Below are 18,127 nucleotides of genomic sequence, written 5' to 3'. Positions count from 1 at the left end.
CTCGGCCGGGATCCTCGCCAGGCTCCCGAGCTGCCCCCAGCTACTCTACCCCCGATGGAAAGTTTGGGGCGGGCTTGGACCGAGGCCGATGTTGTGGGATCGGATTTCCCTGCCGCCCTCCCCCCGCCCTCCCGTTCCGCTGGAGGAAGAAGGGGTGCTGGCCCGGGAAGCCAGGTCCTCCACGGCCTGAGTCCTGTCGCCGTCTACAACGGGCAGCTCGGGGTGGGCGAGGTTGCAGAGCGCGCCCCGTCTGGATCTCGCATCCCGCCACCCCCTGGCTTCCCGATCACTCTGCTCTGGGGAAGCTGGGGGAGGGGCTCGCGACGCAGGCGAGTCCCCAGAGCACGCCGCGGGGTCTGGTTGGAGCTGGGGTGACGGTCTCGAGGCGGGGACGTGTTGGGGGGACTAGCGGGGGCGAGGGCTCCCCAGTCCTCCGCCCTGCCCACGCTGGTGTTCCGAGCCGGCAGAGGGCGTCCGAAGGCCGGGCTCGCCATGCTCCCGGCTCCGCCGCTTTGTTTGCATTCAAATCCCGAGCTGGGGGAGGGGAGAATCGGGGGATCCAGAATGGGGTCATGGCGGGGACCCTTTGTTTTGGAGAAAGCTGGTTCCCCGTTTCCGTGTCTTTGCCCGGCCTGAGATGGGGGGTTGGAGCCGTGGAAATCAGTTCGGATAGCTTGCCCAGGCCAGGGTCCCCAGGCGCAGTCGCCGAGTTGGAGGGGTTCGCTAGACCCGGGGCAGTGACCGGGCGCTGGAGGATCGCGCGCCCTCGGACTCTCTACACTCCGCGCACCACTCCTGCCAGCGCCGCGGGGTGAGGGGTCCTGGATGGGACCCGAACCTGCTCGCTGTCCCACAGCCGAGCAACCCTAGGGCGAGTATCTCCTCGAAGGCTGTTGGGACAGGATGAGGCCTTGGTCATTTCTACGCCCATCCCACCCACTTCCTGCCTCCCTCTAGGGCAACAAAGGGGCCTCGGGAAACTGGGCCCCTCAGGCTCCCGGGCCGGCTCCCGCCCCAGTCCTGCTGATGTGGAACGAGTTTGGGGCTCTGCCGGGCCATTGTCTGCGCTGGGGGGGAGGGGACCGGCTGGGGCTGGGCCTTGACCTGCTGCGCGGCGTCCGCAGTGGGGGGCCTTGCCAGCCTCACGCCCCCGCAGCTCTAGCTCTGGACCTGGCAGAATTAGGCCTTGGGGCTGTGGCGGCCCAATGGATGCAGGTCCTGCTTCTTGAGGTTATTTTAAGAAACTTTTGTACCTCTTAGGCCTCAGTGTGGGGAGAAGGGTGTCCCTCTTATTTTTCCAAACAACTTCCGGTAGCCAAGAGAGGGTGGGAGCAGCCTTGAGGCCTTAGAGGGCTTCTTGATGTCTCCCCACTCCTCCAGCTGGTTCAGCTCCTCTACCACATCCGCGGGAGACTCTGGGGTCTTTGGGGGCTGAGGCCAGGGTGGGGAGCTGGGTCCTCTACCTGAAAGAAGGGAAGGGCCAGTGGGGGCTCCCTGAGAGCTCTGGTGGGGTGTTCGCGGTACTGTCTCAGTGTGGACCCCTTCGGAGTGATTGCTGACGACTTTTTTTCCCTTGCCAGGGCTGCTGGCCTGGAGCTGAGAGCCGGGGCGAGTGCCATGGCCCCATACTGGGCCATCTGGCTTCTGGCAGCGGGGTTGTGTGGCCTGGGCATTGGGGCTGAGGTTTGGTGGAACCTTGTGCCCCGGAAAACAGTTTCTTCTGGGGGTGAGTGTCTATATCTGGAGGAGGAGGATGGGAAGGTGGGAGGGGAAGAGGGATAGAGGCTTGTGGGAAATACAGATTTTGGTTGCAAAATAGTGTCCCCAAGAACAACCGGCCTGACGTGTGAAGCCACTTCTCAAAAATGCATCTGGCCCCAGGGGCCAAGGACTGGTAGTTCAGGTCAGGACCTGGATCTGCCCCTCCTTGTGATACCTAGTATGCCTTTGGGGGACCTCTTCGACCCCCTACCCCAGACCTGGCCACCCTGGCATGGAGGAGAGGCTGCATGGTCTCCCATGTTGGTTCTTGGAAACCTAGAGAGAGAAACCGGAGCCAGCAAGGTTGTAAACCAAAGCCTCTGGCCTATGAGCCTTCTAGCTGTGTCCCTAGAAGTCCCCTTATCTACCCAAATAGATTCTCTTACCACCCCCAGGCTCTTCTTCCAGGGTTTCTCTGGATAGGTGGGCCCCCACTGGGGGAGGCAGAGCACACCCGGCTGCTCGCCATGCGTGCACCTGTGTGAAGAGGTGATGTCAAGTGTTTGTGTCATCCCTGTGCTCTGGGGACCTGGGTGAGCTCACCTGCCACTGGCTGCACATAGATACTAATGAAGCCTTGCTGTGCTTGCCTGAGTTTGGACCCTGAGGACGGGCTAGTGGCTATGTCAGGGGCTGGTGCAGGGATCCCATGACAGTCAGGCTGCCAAGCCCCAGGCTTCAGGGCTATCTCTGGCCTCACAACTCCTTCTTCCCCTTCCCCTCTTGCCACCTGTGCTGCCTGCTAGCCAGCTGCACCAGCTGTGCATCCTTCACCAGCAGCCAGGATTTTCATCCCATTGGGTGAAGGGTTTCCCCAAGCTGGGAGTACTTGCCAATCTTCTGTGCCCCTGCTGGGTGACTGCTGTGCCTGCCTGGGCCGTGAAGGAAATGGCAGCAGGGAAGTGGGAGTGGGGAAGTGCCCAGCTCTGGCCGGAGGTGTTGCTGACCCTGAGAGCGAGACCATCAGTCTGATGGCTTCCTCTGGCCGGAAGCTGTGGCTGAGATATCCTTCCTTCCTCCTTACTAGCCCAGATTGGCCTCCTCCTGGGCAGAGGAAGGCGATGGAGGCCTGGGTGGAGCTTTCAGGGCCAAAGCCTATTCAGAAAATGCCCATTGTGGCCAGACGGACTTGTCTGGCATCACAGGCTCTCCAGTGCGGAACTGGGATGATGGGCTCATGAGACCGCTGGACAAAGGAAGGCTGATTCTGGGGGTGCCTGGAACCCCGGGGAGGCCTGCCTGTCCACACCCTGTTCATTTCCTCCCTGTCCCTGTTCCTGCAGAACTGGCAACAGTGGTGCGGCGGTTCTCTCAGACTGGCATCCAGGACTTCCTGACCTTGACCCTGACCGAACAGTCCGGGCTGCTGTACGTGGGGGCGCGCGAGGCCCTGTTCGCCTTCAGCGTGGAGGCTCTGGAACTGCAGGGAGTGGTGAGAGGTGGGGCGGTGGGCAGCACTGGGTGGGCAAGATGCCTTGCCTGCCCCTCCCTGGTCGGGATCGACATTTCCTGGCTTTTGCCCTGGTGGGGTGGTTCAGGGCTTCTGTCCTCTCTGGGAAGAGGTCCCTCCATGCAGGATGGGGATGGAGTCTGGACCGGGTGTGCCACTGTGACATCGCTGATGGGCCCTCTGTCCTCAGATCTCCTGGGAGGCACCAGCCGAGAAGAAGACCGAGTGCATCCAGAAAGGAAAGAGCAACCAGGTGGGTGCTTGGGGCACTACCCATGGGTGGTCCACGTCTCCAGCCCTTGTGTCCTCCCTGACTGGACACCTCTCTTCCTACAGACAGAGTGCTTCAACTTCATCCGCTTCCTGCAGCCCTACAACGCCTCACACCTGTATGTGTGCGGGACCTACGCCTTCCAGCCCAAGTGCACCTACATCGTGAGTGCTGTCCCCTCCCTAGGGACCCCAGCCTCCCCATCCCTGACCTGGCCGCTCCTCCTCATGGTGTCTCTCTGTCCTTAGGACATGCTTACTTTCACTTTGGAGCGGGGAGACTTTGAGGATGGGAAGGGAAAATGTCCCTATGATCCGGCTAAGGGTCACACTGGCCTCCTTGTGGGTAAGTGGCTTCCCCAGTGCAGGCTGAGCGAGTTCTTCTCAACTAGAAGTGGGTCTGCACCCTGCTTCAGCCTTGGCTGAACCTTCATCCCCCACAGATGGAGAACTGTACTCGGCCACGCTCAACAACTTCCTGGGCACAGAGCCTGTCATCCTGAGGAACATGGGCCCCCACCACCCCATAAAGACTGAGTACCTGGCCTTTTGGCTCAATGGTGAGCGCTGGCATGGAGCCAGGGGTGCCAAGGCAGGGGGGGCAGGTTGCTGTGAGATTTCTGGTATCCTACGGCTGATCCTCCTTGCCCTGCCACAGAACCCCACTTTGTAGGCTCTGCCTACGTCCCGGAGAGCGTGGGGAGCTTCACCGGAGATGATGACAAGATCTACTTCTTCTTCAGCGAGCGGGCTGTGGAGTATGACTGCTATGCCGAGCAGGTGGTGGCTCGCGTCGCCCGAGTCTGTAAGGTACCGAGACCCGCAGTGTGGGCCTTGGGAGCCCTGCCAATCTGGCAGGGGCTGACTGGCCCTGTCCCTTTGCCATCCCCCAGGGAGACATGGGTGGAGCACGGACGCTGCAGAGAAAGTGGACCACGTTCCTGAAGGCGAGGCTGATGTGCTCAGCCCCCAACTGGCAGCTGTACTTCAACCAGCTTCGGGCAGTACACACCTTGCAAGGCGCCTCCTGGCACAACACCACCTTTTTTGGGGTCTTCCAAGCACGATGGTGTGTTGGCTGGAGGGGCACCTGGAGGTGTGGGGAAAGAAGTGTGTTCAGATTAGGGGTGTGTGGGGGCATTGAGGTAGCCAGGGTCAGGAAACCAGAATTAACTGGGCATCTGTTGCCTTGTTTTATTCATTTTGGTGCTTTTGAGATAGGGTCTCAAAAATGTAGTCCAGGCTGGGCTTGAATTCCCGGTGTAGCCCAGGCTGGCCTCAGATTATGTCAGTCCTCCTGCCTCAGCCTCCAAGTGCTGGGATTATAGACATATGCCACCACACCCGTCTTATCTGCTCTATTTTAAAGCCCCTGGGGGAGACAGGCAGGGCCTTGGCCCTAGGTGACACCTTAGACCTACCAGTCCATCCTTGTGCCCGTGACCACTTTGTCCTGAGCCCTGCCTTGTGCTCTTGCTGTGGCACTGGGGTGACATGGGTCAGGTGGGCATCAGTGTGACCTTGAGGTCCCTTTTCGGTGACAGGGGTGATGTGGACCTATCAGCAGTTTGTGAATACCAGCTGGAGGAGATCCAGCGGGTGTTCGAGGGTCCCTACAAGGAGTACCGAGAACAAGCCCAGAAGTGGGCCCGCTATACAGACCCAGTACCCACCCCTCGGCCTGGCTCGGTGAGTCCTGTGGGACAGGGCAGGGTGGGTGCCCACTCAGTGCACTGCCTATGACCCTTGGCTCATGGTGCCCTCCCATCCCTGCCCCCATGTAGTGCATCAACAACTGGCACCGGCGTCATGGCTACTCTAGCTCCCTGGAACTGCCGGACAACACTCTCAACTTCATCAAGAAGCACCCGCTGATGGAGGAACAGGTGGTGCCCCGGTGGGGCCGGCCCCTGCTGGTGAAGAAGGATGCCAACTTTACCCACCTGGTGGTCGACTGGATCACGGGGCTTGATGAAGCCACCTACAGGGTGCTGTTCATTGGCACAGGTAGGTGTGGCTGTGCCCAGGGCGGGGTGCCTGGGGATGGCCGGGGCTGTGTGCCTTCCTGCTCACCTTCCTCCACCTCTCAGGGGATGGCTGGCTGCTCAAGGCTGTGAGCCTGGGGCCCTGGGTACACCTGATTGAGGAGCTGCAGGTGTTTGACCGGGAGCCCGTGGAGAGCCTGGTGCTCTCTCAAAGCAAGGTAGGACATTGGGCCCCACACTGCTGTCCCAGTGACATCCTGCATGCTCCCTGTCTGGCTCCCCTGTTTGGCCAGTGGGCATCCCACTTAGCTGGGCCTGAGCTCCAGGAAGTGACAGCACTGACCACAGAATCCACAGAGCCTTTTCTATATAGCCAGGTCCCCTAGGACTGATTCGCAGCTAAGGGCCTGGCACCAGCTCACGTATTCTTAGCCCCTCTCCTTCCAGTCTCTTCCCATCACAACCTGCTGGCCAGACCTCCCAGGCTGCAGAATGCTTACGGTATCCCTGTGACGTCAGCTCTTCCCAGTCCCCAGCGGCCCTCCTGGCCCAGCTTTCGGCTTCCTTGACCATTTCCCTGATGTGTTGGCATTTTTTTTTTAACCTCATTCAAAACTCCTGGCATATTTCCAGCACCCTGTGTACTTTGATTGACTTGCCTTTTACCAGCTATTGTGAGTCCAAATTGTTTCTTAGAACATGGAATAATGGCAGAAAAAAAGTGTGGAGTTGATAAACACAGGTTGGCAGCCACCAAACAGACACCTTATTCTGCTCAGTTAGGGCTGCTGTTTCCTGCTTCCATTACGTGTGAGTGTGGGGATATGTGTGCTGTCCCTGTTCAATAAGATCACAGTTGTAAGGTGCTTAGGATTGGCCTGCCTTGTAGTAAGCCCTTAGTGAATTTGACAGACATTGGACATGCCTCTGCCTCCTATCTCTCAGGTCCACCTATTGGGGCTGTGCTCCCTGTGGGAGTTGGAGCTGTCCCCAGCTGTGTCCCTGGCACTGCTGACCCTCCTGTCCCTGATTTTCCTGCAGAAGCTGCTTTTTGCCGGCTCTCGCTCTCAGCTGGTACAGCTGCCTCTGGCATCCTGCGGCAAGTACCGCTCCTGTGCAGACTGTGTGCTTGCCCGGGACCCCTACTGTGCCTGGAATGTCAATACCAGCTACTGTGTGGCCACGGGTAGTCATCCGGGGTGAGTCGGCCTCTGTGGATGTCTGCCCTGGGATGGGAAGGCAGATGGGTTGGAGCTGGGGTGCTTACGTCCCTGGCTCCCCTTCAGATCCCTGCTGGTCCAGCATGTGACCATCTTGGACACATCGAGCATCTGTAACCTGCATGGCAGTAAGAAAGGTGAGCTGTCCTTTTTGTCCCCCTCCACTAGCCCTGCGCCATAGCTGGAGTTCCCAAATCCTCTGGCACTGGGTTTCCCTAACTAACTGCTCTCTCATCTCTGTCACTACAGTCAGGCTCACGCCCAAAAACATCACGGTGGTAGCTGGCACAGACCTGGTGCTTCCCTGCCGACTCTCCTCTAACCTGGCCCGTGCCCGTTGGACCTTCAGGGATCGAGATCTACCGACAGAACAGCCCGGCACCTTCCTTTATGACACCCGGCTGCAGGCCCTGGTGGTGATGGCTGCTCAGCCCCGTCATGCAGGCACCTACCACTGCTTTTCAGAGGAGCAGGGGGCACGGCTGGCTGCAGAAGGCTACCTTGTGGCTGTTGTGGCAGGTCCATCAGTGACCTTGGAGGCCCGGGCACCCTTGGAAAACCTGGGGCTGGTATGGCTGGCTGTGGTGGCCCTGGGGGCTGTGTGCCTGGTGTTGCTGTTGCTGGTTCTGTCACTTCGCCGGCGGCTTCGGGAAGAGCTAGAGAAAGGTGCCAAGGCAGCTGAGAGGACCCTGGTCTACCCGCTGGAGCTGCCCAAGGAATCCACCAGTCCCCCCTTCCGGCCTGGCCCGGAAACAGATGAGAAACTTTGGGATCCTGTTGGCTACTACTACTCAGATGGCTCGCTCAAGATTGTTCCTGGACATGCAAGGTGCCAGCCTGGGGGCGGGCCCCCCTCCCCACCTCCTGGCATCCCCGGCCAGCCCCTGCCTTCTCCAACTCGGCTCCACCTGGGGGGTGGGCGGAACTCAAATGCCAACGGTTATGTGCGCTTACAGTTAGGAGGAGAGGACCGGGGAGGGCACCCCTTGCCCGAGCTCGCTGATGAACTGAGACGCAAGCTGCAGCAGCGCCAGACGCTGCCTGACTCCAACCCCGAGGAGTCTTCGGTGTGAGGGGACCCACTGCATCGGCAGGGCGCACAGGAGGTGTGGCTCCTACTTTTGCACAGGCACTAGCTACCTCAGGGACATGGCTCGGGCACCCACTCTGCCCAGGACCGGTGCTGCCAGCACCCGCCTGGCCATGAAGACCTGCTCAGCATGGGCACTGCCACTTGGAGTGGCTCACCAGGGCATCAGCCTCTGTGAATCTTGGAAACGTGGGACCCCAGCAGCCAAAACTTTACACAAGGCAGAAGTTGCAAGATGTGGGTTTGTCTGTGCGTGTGTGCGTGCGTGTGTGTGTACGTGTGTGTACGTGTGTGGCACAGCCTTCCTGTTTCTGTGGAGTCTTCCTTGGCTTGGGGTCCTCCTGGTGAGTCTTTGGAGGTATGAAGGGGAAGGGGTCGGATCACTTTGTCTCTCCTACCCCCATCTGTCCCAAATGCAGGGCAGCTGTGTACATATGGGGGTGGGGTGGGCAGGGTACTGTACCCCTCTGGAGGGGTGGGGAGGTGCGCAAGGCCCAGGGGTGGGCCTAGCCCTGTCCCAGGGCTGTGAATGTTTTCAGGGTAGGGGGGAGGGAGATGGCGCCTCCTGTGTGTTGGAGGGAAGGGTGGGCGGGGCCTCCCTCTGGGCTGGGTTGGGGTATTTTATCCTCAACCTCTTCCAGAGCAGGGTTGTGTGGGGGAGAGGGAGGAGGGCATGCTGTGGACAGGAGCATACCCTCTTCCAGCCCCAGGAAGAGGGCTCCTACGGTGTAACTTATTGTGTCCCCACGTATTTATTTGTTGTAAATGTTTGAGTATTTTTATATTGACAAATAAAACAGAAAATGAAACTTATGGGATGAGGACCAGATGTTTTGAGCTAACCCTTATCTCTGGGTGTGTAGAGGGAAGGTCTCGGGTTGAGGAAGGCTGGGTCTACCCACCCCACACTCACACTCCTGGCCAGGGTCCCAGGGCAGCCTGCCCTGTGGTCCCAGCCTGCTGGTGCTCCTCCTCTGGGTGGAGGGAACAGCCAGACTCCAGTGTTTTTTCCCACAGTGGTGCCTATGGGGCTGGGAACCAGACCGGGGCCACAGCCCCTGGGAGCCATTGTGGCTCAGGGCCAGAGGGAGAAGCCAGGGCACCCGGGGTGGGGGTGGGTGCCTTCCCAGAACGCTGGGGAGGGTAAGTGGGAGTGAGGGGACTTCCTAGAAGCTGCCGAAGCACGCCGAAGCCTGTGAGGACTGAATGGTGGCTTGCATGAAGTCTAGGCTCCCAGTCAGCTCAGCAGGAGAGAGAACTTAATTACCCTGGAGAATGCTGGAGCCTTGACGTCCTGGCCATGTAGGGAAGGAGCCACCCAGACTTCCCAGCCCTGTCCTGGCAAGGGAGCAGTACAAGGCCCAGATGTTCCTGAGACAAACAACAGGCCCCGGCCATTTGAGTGCCAAGGATTGAGTTAGAAGTAGCCAACCTCGCCTAGGCACTGAAAGTTCTTGGTGCGCTGCACTGAGGCCCCAGCATAGCGCGCTGCCTGAGCGCCCCTAAGTGGTAGAGCAAGCTGGGTCAGGGACTTGAGTTGCTGTCCTTGGCAACAATCCATAGCCATTGGGACATTTTGAGAAATAGGGAGCTGGATTCGGTAAAGCAAGTGCCCTGTGGGGATGGGGGCTTGGTATGAGCGGGAGGCCCTGGTCCTGCTTTGTGTTCCGAGTAACCAGATTGGCCACCTATCTTCTATTTTTTTAATTTATGTGGTACTGGGGTACTTAGGGCCTTCATAATGAGGTACTTCTCCAGCCCCTTTTTGAGATAGTTTCACTTGAACTGCCCAGGCTGGGAAATCCTTTTCAGCAAACTCCCGGAGTGCTGGGATTACCGGCGGGAGCCCCCACTCCTGGCTCTCTATTGGATTCTGAAGGAATGAGGGTTTCTCAGGCCTTTCAAGCCCTCCCTGCACCGCCTACGGCCGGGTTGCTGCAGGGGTGGGTGGGGTGGGGTGGGGTGTGGTCGGACGAAGATGGTAACTGGAAGAGCTCCGAGGGCTCGGTTCTGGCCGCGAGGACTCAAACTCGGACCAGGCAAAGCCGCCTGGTCCCCACAAGCTGCCAGGCACGGCGCACCGCAGTCCCTCTCCTCCGCTTAGCCTAGCGCGCCCTCGAGTGGCGACATAGAAACGTGACCTAGTGCGACAAGTCCCGCCCCATCGGCGGTTGGCTCGCCAGCTAAAGCCTGGGCAATGGATTGGTCAATTTGGAAGAGGGGCGGGACCGGAGGACAACTGCGGAGGCCGAGTGGTCGAATTGCGACAGTGGGGCGGGCGTTGTTTCCACCTCTCTCTGGGCCGCTAAGGCCAGGATGGCGGCGCCGCACTCTTGCGGGGACAGGCTGTGCTGCTCCTGCCCGGGTGCGGTTCCCGGAGTGCAGCAGACGCTGGAGGAGATGGACTTCGAGAGGGGTGAGGTTGCTCATTGTGTGAGTTGGGACACTGAGCTGTCGTCCCCCTAAGCTGCCCAAGTGGCGAGGCCGGGCCTGGGTCTTCACCTGGTGACGACGAAAGGCTGCTGATTGCAGCCAGGACATTGCACCCCCTGGAGGGCAGGGTCACCAGGGTTGGGTCTGCGCGGTGCGGCTTCGGGCCTGGGTGGCTGGGAAGTGCACACGCCCGAGAAGTGGCCTGGAATTCGGCAGGTGACAGATGACAGGGTCTCTACGGGGCCCAGAGAGGTAGCTCTCGCCCGACCTTAGACAGAGCAGCCGATCAGGTAGGCTGGGAACCAGGTGTCCCTGGTGCAGTCATAGTGATGCTGTCGTCGCTGGGTACATGGCTGCTGCCGTAGATGCATTCACACTTCACCATTACGGTAAAGTAAGGGGCTTGCGCCTGTCTACTTCTGGCACCTCTTCTGTGCCATCCTCCAGGGTAAGGAAGTAGGACTTCCCACTTTCCGGCTCACTTCCAACCGTATTTTCTCATCCCCACCCAGCAGCCAGAGTAGCCTTTTGAAAATAGTAAATCAGATTATTGCAATTCCTGTTGTTTAGTTTTATTTTTTTGAGACTGGGTCTCACTGTGTAGTTTAAGCTGGCCTCAAATTCATGATCTATTACAGGGTGCACCAGCACAGCAGACTTCCCATTGTTTTAATGTTTTTGTTTTTTGTGGTTCTGGAGCTTGAACCTAAGGCCTCATACTGAGCTATGTCCCCAGTCCTCTTTCATTTTTTATTTTGAGATGAGATCTCATGAAGTCCCTAAGTTGTCCAGGCTGGGCTCAAACTTTCGGTCCTCCTGCCTCAGATTCCCAGAGTGCTCAGATTGCAGGTGTGTACCTCCACACCTGGCTGTCATTGCTTTTAGAATAAATCCAAACTTCCTCTCATGGCCTGCAATGCTCCATGGACCTGGTGCCTGCTGTTTCTCTACCCTCATTTTAGTTCTCCTTGGTTTCCTGCAATCATCTCTAAGCATCAGCCACACTGGTCTCATTTGGGGATTTTTTTTTTTTTTTTGAGGGAGCAGAGGTTACTGGGTACTGAACTTAGGGCCTCACACATGCTAGCCAAGCACTGAGGTTCAATCCCAGGCCTTTAATTTTTAGACAGGGTCTTTGTTGTTGTTGTTGTTTTGGTTTTTTTTTGAGACAGGGTCTCACTATATAGTTGAGACTGACCTGGAGCTCACTATGTATCCCAGGTTGGTCTTGAACTCACAGTGATCCTCCTGCCTCAGCCTCCCGAGTGCTGGGATTACAGGAGTGCACCACCACGCCTGGCTAGGCAGGGTTTTATGAAGTTCCCTAGGCTTGCCTTGAACTTGTGATCTTTCTGCTTTGGCTTCCTGAGTATCTGGGATTACAGATGTGCACCACTGTTTCTGGTTCTTCTCTGTTTTGTTTTATTTTTTCAGAGAACTCAGTACCACCTCACTTATTTTATAAATATGTTGAGTATATGTGTATATAAATGTAATATGTGTATATATATAAAAATACATATAAAATAGTTTATATACATAGGTAACAAATATTTATTGTTTTTTATTATTTTTTTAATTTATTTTTTGGTTTTTCTAGACAGGGTCTCACTGTGTAGTTGAGACTGATCTGGAACTCACTATGTAGCTCAGGCTGGTCTCGAACTCACAGCGATCCTCCTGCCTCAGTCTCCTGAGTGCTGGGATTACAGGCGTGTGCCACCACGCCCGGCTTTATTGTTTTTTTTTTAAATGAAGAGTAGTCTCCATTAAGCCAAAATTTGGGATTTTGTTTAGTTTGTTTGTCCTTGACTAATCCTGAGTGCCTACAACACTGCCAGGTACACAGGAAATACAGGTACACAGGAAATACAGGTTGAGTATCCTTACCTCAAATGCTTGGGAACAGAAGTGTTTTAGATTTTGATTTTTTTTCTGATTTGGGGATATTTGAATATACTGTGATCTCTTGGGAAGGGGACCCAGTTCTAAACCCAGTTCCTGTTTTGTTTGCACTGTGAACATAGCCTGTAGGTGTGCAGTGCACACATGTCCTTACTGAGTGCAGTGAGGTGTGGCTTTTTCCTCAGATGCTGTCAGAGCGCTCAGGTTGCAGGTTTGGTGGGGATGCCCGGCCCGTGTGTGGTAATCATCTGCTGAACTCCTGGTTCAGTGCAGGAGAGTGGAGGCTCTCAGGCTCTTGGGAGCAGTGGGTGGTCCTGATGGCTCCCCTGCCTCCCAGCTTCATACACAGAGCCTTAGTCCGGCTCCTGCAATGCAAGGGGCCCACAGCTGTACCCCCGACCCTGCTCAGGCACTGCCACCAAAGCCCCTAAGGTGTGTCCAGCACCCAGTACCTCTAGCTGTGTGGTTTCAGTGCCCTCCCCACTATGGCGGTGATTTCACATTTTTTGTTTGGTTGCTTATTTATTTTTGTTTTTGTTTTGCTTTGTTGTTTTTTTGAGTCAGGGTATCACTATGTAGTTGAGACTGGCCTAGAACTCACTATGTAGCCCAGGCTGGTCTCAAACTCACAGTGATCCTCCTGCCTCAGCCTCCCAAGTGCTGGGATCACAGGTGTGTGCCACCACACCCAGCTGCTTATTTGGTTTTTGAGACAGTGTCTCTCCTACGTAGCCCAGGCTGCCTTTAAGCTCACCACAGTCCTCCTGCCTCAGCCTCCTAGTGCTGGTATAGGTGTGGCCACCAGGCTTGACTGATAATATTTGTTGAGTGACCAAATCTCCCATTTATTGATGTGAAGACTTGGGTCCAGAGGTAGCAGAAGCACTAAATGATCCAGGCCACAAGGCACTGCTCAGTCTTTGCTTGGCTTTCTGCAGGCATCTGGTCAGCAGCTGTGGATGGAGACCTGGGCCGAGTAAAGTCTTTCATCCAGAAGGCCGCGGACCCCAGCCAGCCCGACTCAGCTGGCTACACCGCCCTGGTGAGGGTCGGAAGGGGGCACTCGACAGGCGATTGCCACCTCTCCGAGGAGGGGACCATTGCTCACCTGTGTCTTCTGTGCCATGATTTGGCTTAGTGTCTCTAGAGGCCCGCGTGTCCAAGCCTGGTCCCAGAACCACCAGGGCTGGGGTGTTGGTACCTTAGCAGGGGCTGGAAGAAGGAAGTTAGGCCACTAGGGGCACACCTGCCTCAGAGGCATCACTGGGACTCTGAACCCTGGCTGCCATGACATGAGTGACATGTCAACACAGGACAGGCACGAATGAAACCAATGTGAAGCCAGAGCTGGGGTGGACCTCCCCCATTCATTTTATTTGTGGTGCTGGGGCTTGGACTCAGGGCTTGGCAGTCCACCAAGATCTATATCCCCAGCTCAACAGCCCGCTCTCTCTCTCTCTCTCTCTCTCTCTCTCTCTCAGTTCTGGGGACTGAACCTAGGTGCTTCACAGTGAGCTATATCCCCAGCCCACTTTTTATTTTTTCCTTTAAGACAAGATCTTGCTAAGGTGCCCAGGCTGGGCTTGAATTTACAATTCTCGTACCTCAGCCTTCCAGAGTACTAGGATTACAGGCATGGTAGGATATGCCCATTATTTTCCCCCAAAACAGGGTCTTGACATGTGGTCTAAGCTGGTCTTGAACTTGCTTTGTAACTCAGGCTGGCATCAAACTCACAATCTTCCTGCCTCATCCTTCTGATTGCTTTTTAAATTTCCATATATTAAGGAAAATGTAATAGTTGTCTGAATGTGGCTTATTCCACTTGGTGTGATCATCTCCAGACCATCTGTTTTCCGGCAAATGGATTTTATTCTTTTTTTTTTTTTTTTAATGGCTGAATGATATTCTGTTGTGTGTGCACGTTAACATTTTCTTATTCATTTATCCACTGATGGACATCATACGTTGGCCACTGTGAATTGTGTTGCAATAATCATGCAGGTGTCCTCGTAGTGTGCTGACTTTAATTCCTTCAGGTGTGTGCAAAAGAGTTGTACAACTAGATCAATTGATAGCTCTGTTTTTAGGTTTCGAGGACCCTCGATGCTAATTTCCATTGTGGCTGTACTTTTACATTCCCACGGCAGTGTAGGAAGGTTCCTTTCTTCCCACATCTGCACCAGCATTATTGTTTTCTGTGGATTTTTTTCTGTTTTTTGTTTTTGGTACTCGGGATCAAACTCAGGACCTTTCACTTGCAAGGCAGGTGGCAGAACCACTGAGCTAAATTCCTAGACCTTGTTTTCTGTGTTCTCCATGAAAGCCATTCTGACTGGGGTGAGGTGGGGTCTCAAAATATTTATTTGTTTATTTGTTTATTTATTTTTGAGACAGCATCTCACTGTGTAGCTTAGGCTGGCCTCGAACTCACAGTCCTGCCTCAGCTTCTGAAGTGCTGGGATTACAGGCGTGCACCACCATGCATGTCCAGTCCAGTGTAGTTTTTTTTTTGTTGTTTTTTTTGAGACAGGGTCTCACTGTAGTTGAGACTGACCTGGAACTCACTGTGTAGCCCAGGCTGGTCTCGAACTCACAGCGATCCTCCTGCCTCAGCCTCCCGAGTGCTGGGATGACAGGTGTGCGCCACCACACCTGCCAGCCCAGTGTAGTCTTGATTTGCATTTTCCTAATGGCTAAGGACAGTGAACCTTTCTTACATACTTATTGGCCATCCGTGCCCCTTCTTAGAGTTCTCTGTTGCATTCACTAGCCCATGAGTGCTGGGCTGTTTCTCCTGTGGCCTGGCTGTGAAGCCCTGAGGCCAGCGCCCCATCTTGCAGGCTTTCTGCTCACTCTGCTCCGGCCTGTGGAATCTGTCCCATCCTTGACTGTTACTCGTTCCCCGTTCTGCTGCAGTCCTAGCCAGGAAGGTGTCCCCATGCCTGTAGCTTACCCTCCCTTTCTTCCAGCACAATTCCTTATTTATTTTTGTACCAGGAATTGAACTCAAACCTTGTGTTTGCCTGGCGGGTGTGGCAAATCCTTTTTAGGAAGCCAGCGCCGGCACCTGCTGGGCATCGCTCTGCAGCTGCTTTATGGCACCATCTGTGACATCTCCGGGAGGGAGGGAGGGGAAGCTGAGGGTGGGGATGCAGCACCTTGCTCAACAGGTGCCACTGCTGCTGGGCAGCTCGGAGGTGACTGTGGGACCTGTGTCCTTGCCATCGTGCTACCCTTGCCACAGGCCTGGGCTCTGTCATCTGACCTGGGTCTCTGCTCCCTGCAGCACTATGCAAGCCGCAATGGGCACTACGCCGTGTGCCAGTTCCTGCTGGAGAGTGGGGCCAAGTGTGATGCCCAGACCCATGGGGGTGCTACAGCTCTGCACCGCGCCAGCTACTGCGGCCACACAGAGATCGCTCGGCTGCTGCTCTCACACGGCTCTGACCCTCGGCTGGTAGATGATGACGGCATGACCAGTCTGCATAAGGTTGGTCCCTTTTCCCTGCCAACACTTTCTTCTTTTTGTTTTTTTTTTTTTTTGAGACAGGGTCTCTCTACACAGTCCAGGATGGCCTTGAACTCATAGTGATCCTCCTACCTCAGCCACCGCTACATCCAGCCCCAAAACTTTTATTCTGTAAATTATAACATGCTGGGATTTGGGGGGTGCATGCCTATAATTCCAGCACTTGGGATGCTGAGGCAGGAGGATTGCCACCAGTTCAAGGGCAGCCACAAGCTCAAGGGCATCCCGGGCTACACAGTGAGCTCAAGGACAGCCTGAACTATATAGTGAGACCCTGTCTTAAAAACAAACAAGCCGAGCGTGGTGGAGCATGCCTGTAATCCCAGCACTCGGGAGGCTGAGGCAGGAAGATCGTTGTGAGTTCGAGACCAGCATGGGCTACATAGTGAGTCAGTCTCAACTACATAGTGAGACCCTGTCTCAAAAAAAACAACAACAAAAAAGCAAACAAAAGGCTAAGGATTTAGCTCAGTGATACCTTGCTTGCCTCACAAGGGCAAGGTCCTCAGTTCAATCTCCTGTACCACAAAAAAAGCAAACAAAAAAAGAAGTTATAACATACCCAACAGAAAGATGGAGGGGGAAAAAGAAATCGATGCTCACTTCTTACCACTTCAGGATGAATGCATGTTCCTCCAGCCTCTTCCTGTGCATGTGGCCAAAAGTGCACCTCGCCCTTTTAGGTTTCTTTCCCTCATGTGTAATCCGCTTCTGAAACCTGTGCTCCTCCTCCCCATCCCTGCTGTCTGCTGTTGAGGTCAGAGCCACAGTGATCTTTTCATTGGATGTTCTGACCAGAGATACCCACACGGTTAGCAGTCCGAGAAAGCAGAGTACACTGGGAAAACAGGCTTCCCTCCCGCCCTGACCTCCTTCCCCTCCTTTAGAGCATCTACCTCACTGATTCCTTCGGCATCTATAAGAGGGCGAGTGTGTGTGTGTCACTGGGGACTGAATCCAGGCCTTTCACACTGACCTACATCCCCTCCCCTTTTCATTTTTTATTTTTGAGACAGAGTCTCACTGAGTTGCCCAGGGTGAGCTCAAACTTGAGATCCTCCTGCCTCAGCCTCCCAGAATGCTGGGATTGCAGGTGTGCTAAGTGGGGATGTGGCTTCCACTCATGTATGGCATATGTGTACAAATATATTCCTCTCTTGCTCTCACTTTGATTTTCCCCCAGAGCAGTAGTTTTAAGAGTCTGATGAGCCCTACCCTCCCTCCAATCCCCAGAGACTTTCATACAGAGCCATCTGCAAGACCTGGGGTCATCACCCACCCACCTCTCCAGCCTCATCCTGATCTGCCCTTGTCCCCTACACATCTGTTATTTTCAATTCTTGTTTTTGTTTTGTTGGAACTGGGTCTCACTATGCAGTTCAGGCTGGACTTGAACTTACTATGTAGCCCAGGCTGGCTTCGAAGTCACAGCAAACCTCCTGCCTCGGCCTCCCAAGTACTGGGATTACAGGTGTGCATTACCAGGCCTGGCTAGTGCTTTACTTTTTGTAAAAACATTCCTTGGGATGAATGTGTCTTGCAGCTGCCTGCAGAACACCCCCACCTGGTGGAGGCAGCAAGGTTGGGAGTCTCGAGTCCCAGCTCTTTATGAAGCTCTGCATAGCAAGTTCTGGGTTCAGGCTTGGGATGTGGGCCGCCCTGGGGAGGAGGAGGCAGCAGAGAGGTGACAGTTACCCAGAGTGCAGACCTTGAAGTCACAGAAATCTGGCCTAGACGCCTGGGCTGCCCTGGGACCTGGGGGTGGGGCTGGGTCACTTACTGTGGAACCCGGATCTCTTCCTGTGTGAACTGGGGACAGTGGAACTGACTCTGAGGGGACAGTGAGAGGAAGCCATATGCAGAGCCCACCTCATGTCCCTCCTGTTTGGAGGAGGCCAGAAATGAGTGTCTGGGGTGGGCGATAGAGGAGAGGAGAGAGCTGGGCAGGCATGCCTAGGTCGTCCCTGCACAGCTTGGCAAGCCCAAGGATAGCTAGCGACTGTGCCCACCAGCATATGGGGCATCTGTGGGTGCTGATGGTGATTAAGGTCCGGGCGTGGACATACGATGTGCAGGTCTGGCTGGAGAAAGCAGGACCACAGGGTAGAGGGCATGAGAGAGGTCTGGCTGACAGCCCCGCTGGCATGGTTGCTTTGCCAATCTGTGCAAGGCCCCAGATTGGGTGCAGTAAGACATCGCTCATGTCTCCCATTTCCATAAGCCCCCTGCTTTAGGAGCAGAAGTTCCCCGAAGCAGAGCAGCACCAGTAGGACCTCTGGTGCTACCTGTTAATGGGCTTCTTTCTCTGCAGGCTGCTGAGAGGGGACACGAGAACATCTGCTCCCTGTTGCTGCAGCATAGCCCAGCCCTGAAGGCCATCCGGGACCGGAAGGCACGACTCCCCTGTGACTTGCTGCCAGGCAACAGTGCCCTGTGGGACCTGCTGGCCAGCTAAGGTGACAGCACCCAGATGAGGAGCAG

At 55.6% G+C, this 18,127-nt stretch overlaps 2 protein-coding genes across 5 annotated transcripts in view; both read left to right on the top strand.

Moving 5' to 3' along the window:
• Sema4c (semaphorin 4C) overlaps nucleotides 1-8,574 on the top strand; it is a 9,951-nt gene extending 1,377 nt beyond the window's left edge. The window contains exons 1-16 of one of the 4 annotated variants that reach the window (XM_010638105.2): nucleotides 8-329; nucleotides 1,581-1,726; nucleotides 3,045-3,193; nucleotides 3,402-3,464; nucleotides 3,548-3,646; nucleotides 3,731-3,827; nucleotides 3,925-4,041; nucleotides 4,140-4,291; nucleotides 4,375-4,550; nucleotides 5,026-5,170; nucleotides 5,266-5,488; nucleotides 5,572-5,684; nucleotides 6,508-6,665; nucleotides 6,753-6,823; nucleotides 6,936-7,515; nucleotides 7,643-7,721. In XM_010638105.2, the coding sequence (XP_010636407.1) occupies nucleotides 55-329; nucleotides 1,581-1,726; nucleotides 3,045-3,193; nucleotides 3,402-3,464; nucleotides 3,548-3,646; nucleotides 3,731-3,827; nucleotides 3,925-4,041; nucleotides 4,140-4,291; nucleotides 4,375-4,550; nucleotides 5,026-5,170; nucleotides 5,266-5,488; nucleotides 5,572-5,684; nucleotides 6,508-6,665; nucleotides 6,753-6,823; nucleotides 6,936-7,515; nucleotides 7,643-7,646 (2,568 nt within the window). In that variant the 5' untranslated portion in view covers nucleotides 8-54 and the 3' untranslated portion in view covers nucleotides 7,647-7,721. Of the gene's footprint in view, nucleotides 1-7; nucleotides 1,231-1,580; nucleotides 1,727-3,044; nucleotides 3,194-3,401; nucleotides 3,465-3,547; nucleotides 3,647-3,730; nucleotides 3,828-3,924; nucleotides 4,042-4,139; nucleotides 4,292-4,374; nucleotides 4,551-5,025; nucleotides 5,171-5,265; nucleotides 5,489-5,571; nucleotides 5,685-6,507; nucleotides 6,666-6,752; nucleotides 6,824-6,935 lie in introns of those variants that run through there. The other 3 variants (XM_010638104.3, XM_033761710.1, XM_033761711.1) reach the window with 3 other exon arrangements.
• Nucleotides 8,575-10,038: 1,464 nt separating this feature from the next.
• On the top strand, nucleotides 10,039-18,120 carry Ankrd39 (ankyrin repeat domain 39). The gene is made up of 4 exons (XM_010638106.3): nucleotides 10,039-10,192; nucleotides 13,053-13,156; nucleotides 15,404-15,607; nucleotides 17,958-18,120. The coding sequence occupies exons 1-4, from the start codon at nucleotides 10,093-10,095 to the stop codon at nucleotides 18,099-18,101; spliced, it is 552 nt and encodes a 183-aa protein (XP_010636408.1). The 5' UTR covers nucleotides 10,039-10,092; the 3' UTR covers nucleotides 18,102-18,120.
• Nucleotides 18,121-18,127: the final 7 nt, after the last annotated feature.

The sequence above is a fragment of the Fukomys damarensis genome, unplaced genomic scaffold (assembly GCF_012274545.1).
Source record: "Fukomys damarensis isolate Sample0158 unplaced genomic scaffold, DMR_v1.0_HiC HiC_scaffold_9, whole genome shotgun sequence".
Taxonomy (NCBI): Eukaryota; Metazoa; Chordata; class Mammalia; order Rodentia; family Bathyergidae; genus Fukomys; species Fukomys damarensis.
Note: the sequence above shows the minus strand (reverse complement) of the source record. Positions and strands in the feature narration are given on the sequence as shown.

What these genes read in the sequence shown, in the direction of transcription:
- Ankrd39 (XM_010638106.3), top strand. Translation starts at nt 10,093, where the DNA reads ATGGCGGCGCCGCACTCTTGCGGGGACAGGCTGTGCTGCTCCTGCCCG. An exon ending in CAGCTGGCTACACCGCCCTG is followed by an intron (nt 13,157 to 15,403) that starts GTGAGGGTCGGA and finishes TGCTCCCTGCAG; the next exon opens with CACTATGCAAGCCGCAATGG. An exon ending in GCATGACCAGTCTGCATAAG is followed by an intron (nt 15,608 to 17,957) that starts GTTGGTCCCTTT and finishes CTTTCTCTGCAG; the next exon opens with GCTGCTGAGAGGGGACACGA.